This window comes from Beta vulgaris, chromosome 7 (assembly GCF_026745355.1).
Source record: "Beta vulgaris subsp. vulgaris cultivar EL10 chromosome 7, EL10.2, whole genome shotgun sequence".
Lineage (NCBI taxonomy): Eukaryota > Viridiplantae > Streptophyta > Magnoliopsida > Caryophyllales > Amaranthaceae > Beta > Beta vulgaris.
The window spans coordinates 34518243-34521133 of record NC_079208.1 but is presented as its reverse complement, the minus strand read 5'-3'; the positions used below and the strand labels follow the sequence as shown (position 1 = coordinate 34521133).

At 40.3% G+C, this 2891-nt stretch overlaps 1 protein-coding gene across 1 annotated transcript; it reads right to left on the bottom strand.

The window, feature by feature from the left end:
- Positions 1–1962: 1962 nt before the first annotated feature.
- Positions 1963–2657, bottom strand: LOC130589531 (uncharacterized). Its single transcript, XM_057390804.1, has 2 exons — positions 2371–2657; positions 1963–2275 (listed from the first exon to the last, which is right to left on the bottom strand). Exons 1-2 carry the CDS (start codon positions 2655–2657, stop codon positions 1963–1965), a joined length of 600 nt encoding a protein of 199 aa, XP_057246787.1.
- Positions 2658–2891: the final 234 nt, after the last annotated feature.

The window sequence follows — 2891 nt, the reverse complement described above, 5'->3', positions numbered from 1 at the left end:
ATTATCTTCTTGCTTTCTCTTTTTTAAGACCTCTTGGACGTCGACCTTGTTTTTCGCGCTATTGACGTCACATTTTCTAGCTGCTTGTTGATCCCCTTGGATCTTTCTGACCCTACCTTCGTGGGTTTTAAATTACATGAGGAGTTCATAGGTGGATATGTTAGCCTTGACCTTGTTCAGAATGGGTCTCCCCATTACGATGTTGTAAATGTCTACTACAAAGAAGTCAATCAATAGGCTTAAACCCTTGCATTTTTCTCCCATTCGAGTGGGTAGCATTATTGATCCGACTGGTCTATAGAGTTTCCCCCGAAGCCTATGAGTGACTGATTGAGGGGGGTGACATCTCGTTCACTATACTTCAACTTTTTGAGGTACTCCAATGTGAGTATATCAGTTGATGATACATAATCCAGTAGCACTGTTTTGACTCTTGTGTTAGCCACTTTCAGTTCGAGCATCAGGGGGTCATCAGGGGGCGTGTGTAGTGTCCGACTGGAGGCTCGAAGGTCATTACGGGGTAGTCAGGTCGGGATTGTTGGACTTCAAGCACTTGGGCTTGAGACTCTGTTGTTGGATTGTTCATAGTTCGAATCCATGGTCTGGACTATGGAAGACCGACCGGGGGGGAGAGGGGTGAGGGTACCCGTTCAGACCTCTTAGGGTGGGATGACGAGGGTTCTCGCTCGGATCTTTGGTCCTGTGCTGAAGGTTGTTGTTGCGAGTGTTCTTAGTTAGGGCCATTGCTGAGTAACAATGAGGTGAATCTTTTTTGTTTTGGCAATTCAAAGTTATTATTGATAAAAAAAAAGGTACAACCTAATAAAACAACAAGGGCAAAGAAAAGAAAGTTACACTCCCCCACCTTCTAGGAAGGGTTCGGAGATAATTAACACTAATTAGCCCTGCACCACAACAAAAGACATCACAAGCTAATCTCAATCAATGAGAAGTTGCCTTAGTTCCTCAGTACATTTACAAGCCACTCTATACACAATTTGCTTAAAATTTTGTCTAGTATCTAAGCCACTTCCTCCAAACACAATCTGATTTCTCTACTGCCAAATGTGATAAATCGTTTCAGCAAAAAACTTCAATACCAGTCTATCTTGAGGCTTCTTACTGTGGGCCTTAGCTGCAATGGCTTGAACTTCACCTGGTAGCACTCTACGGTGATTAAACAACCCAATCTTTTGAAGGCACAAATTCCATATTTGCTGTGAAGTTGGACATTCAAAGAACATATGATATGTAGTTTCACTAGCTCTTGAACAAAGAACTCAAGTGCTGTCAGTCAAGCCTCTCCACTCACATAGTCTGCTTTTGGTGGCTAATCTGTTATGTAACATTAACCAAGTAATGAACTTGGTCTTGAGGCTAGCGCTATTATTACATATAATTCTTTTCCACTGAACTGCAGGTTGTTCTCCTCTCATAGCCAGATATAATTTTTTGATTGAGAAATGGTCTGTAACAAGAAGGTGTTGAGTGCGATGCTCCAAGAATATATCTCTGCTAGCCCAAATCTTCCTCAGAGCCCAAGAGAGCCTATCTAGGATGATCATAGTGAGGGTTGCTATGCTTTATTTAATAGGCATGAATCCATTTGATCCAAAGCCTATCTTGCTTTTGAGTAATAGCCCATAGTTGTTTGGCCACAACAACTTTATTCCAGATAACTAGATCTTTTAAATTCCACCCTCCACAAGATTTCTTCATACAAAGAGTGTCCCAAGCAACAAGGGCCTTCTTACCTTCACTGTGGCCACTCCACAGAAAGTTTCTATCGATGCTTTGAACTTCTTTTATAACTTTTTTAGGCAGCACAAAGATTTGACACCAATATAGCTGGAATCCTTGTAGAATAGAGCCAACAAGTTGAAGTCTAGCAACATAGGAAATCTTTTTAACAGACCATGACCTGACTCTAGCAATAGTCTTTTTAATGAGAGGTTTTCATTCCTAATAAAAGAGTTTCCTAGTTGTAAGAGGAACTCCTAGGTACTTAAATGGGAAAGATCCCATTGGCATCTGAACAATAAGCTGCAAACCACTCTTCTCTTCCTCTGTAACACCTGCACTGTACAAATTACTCTTTTCCAGATTTGCCACAAGGCCTGAAGCATGAGAAAATTTACTAAAAGCTTCAAATACTAGTTGAAGGGAACTATGATCTGCTATAGGAAACATTAGAAGATCACCAGCAAACATCAAGTGAGTAATATGAAGCTTCTCACATCTTGGGTGGAAATTGAAATCTGGATTATGCTTAAGGCTGCCAAGACATCTTGATAAGTACTCCATTCCAATTGTAAAAAGAAAGGGGGACATAGGATCCCTTGTCTCAATCCTTTCTTAGCCTTTAAAGACATATAAGGGGTACCATTTATCAATATAGAAAATGATACAGAAGAGACATAGGCCATAACCCAACCAGTGAATTTGGAGGGAAAACCAAGTTCATTCATCATCATATTCAAAAAAGGCCACTTAATAGAGTCATAAGCTTTCTTGACGTCCACTTTCATCATACATCTTGGAGAGATATACTTTGTTTTGTAGCCTTTAATGAGTTCAGTAGCCAGCAGGATATTATCAGATATGTTTCTTCCAGGCATGAAGCCAGCTTGAGCAAGATATATCACATCACTGTTCATGCTTTGTTCTTCTTGTTAAACTCTTAGCAATGATCTTGCATAAGACTGTGCAGCATGCAATAGGCCTAAAGTCTTTCATATAAGAAGGGCTATGCACCTTGGGGACCAATGTAGCAAGTGTACAATTGATAGCTTGATACATCTCTCCAGTGGAAAAGAAGTGAGTGACAGCATTATAGATATCAAATTTTGTAAGGTGCCAGGCTGTTTTGAAGAAAAGGCTATTAAAGCCAT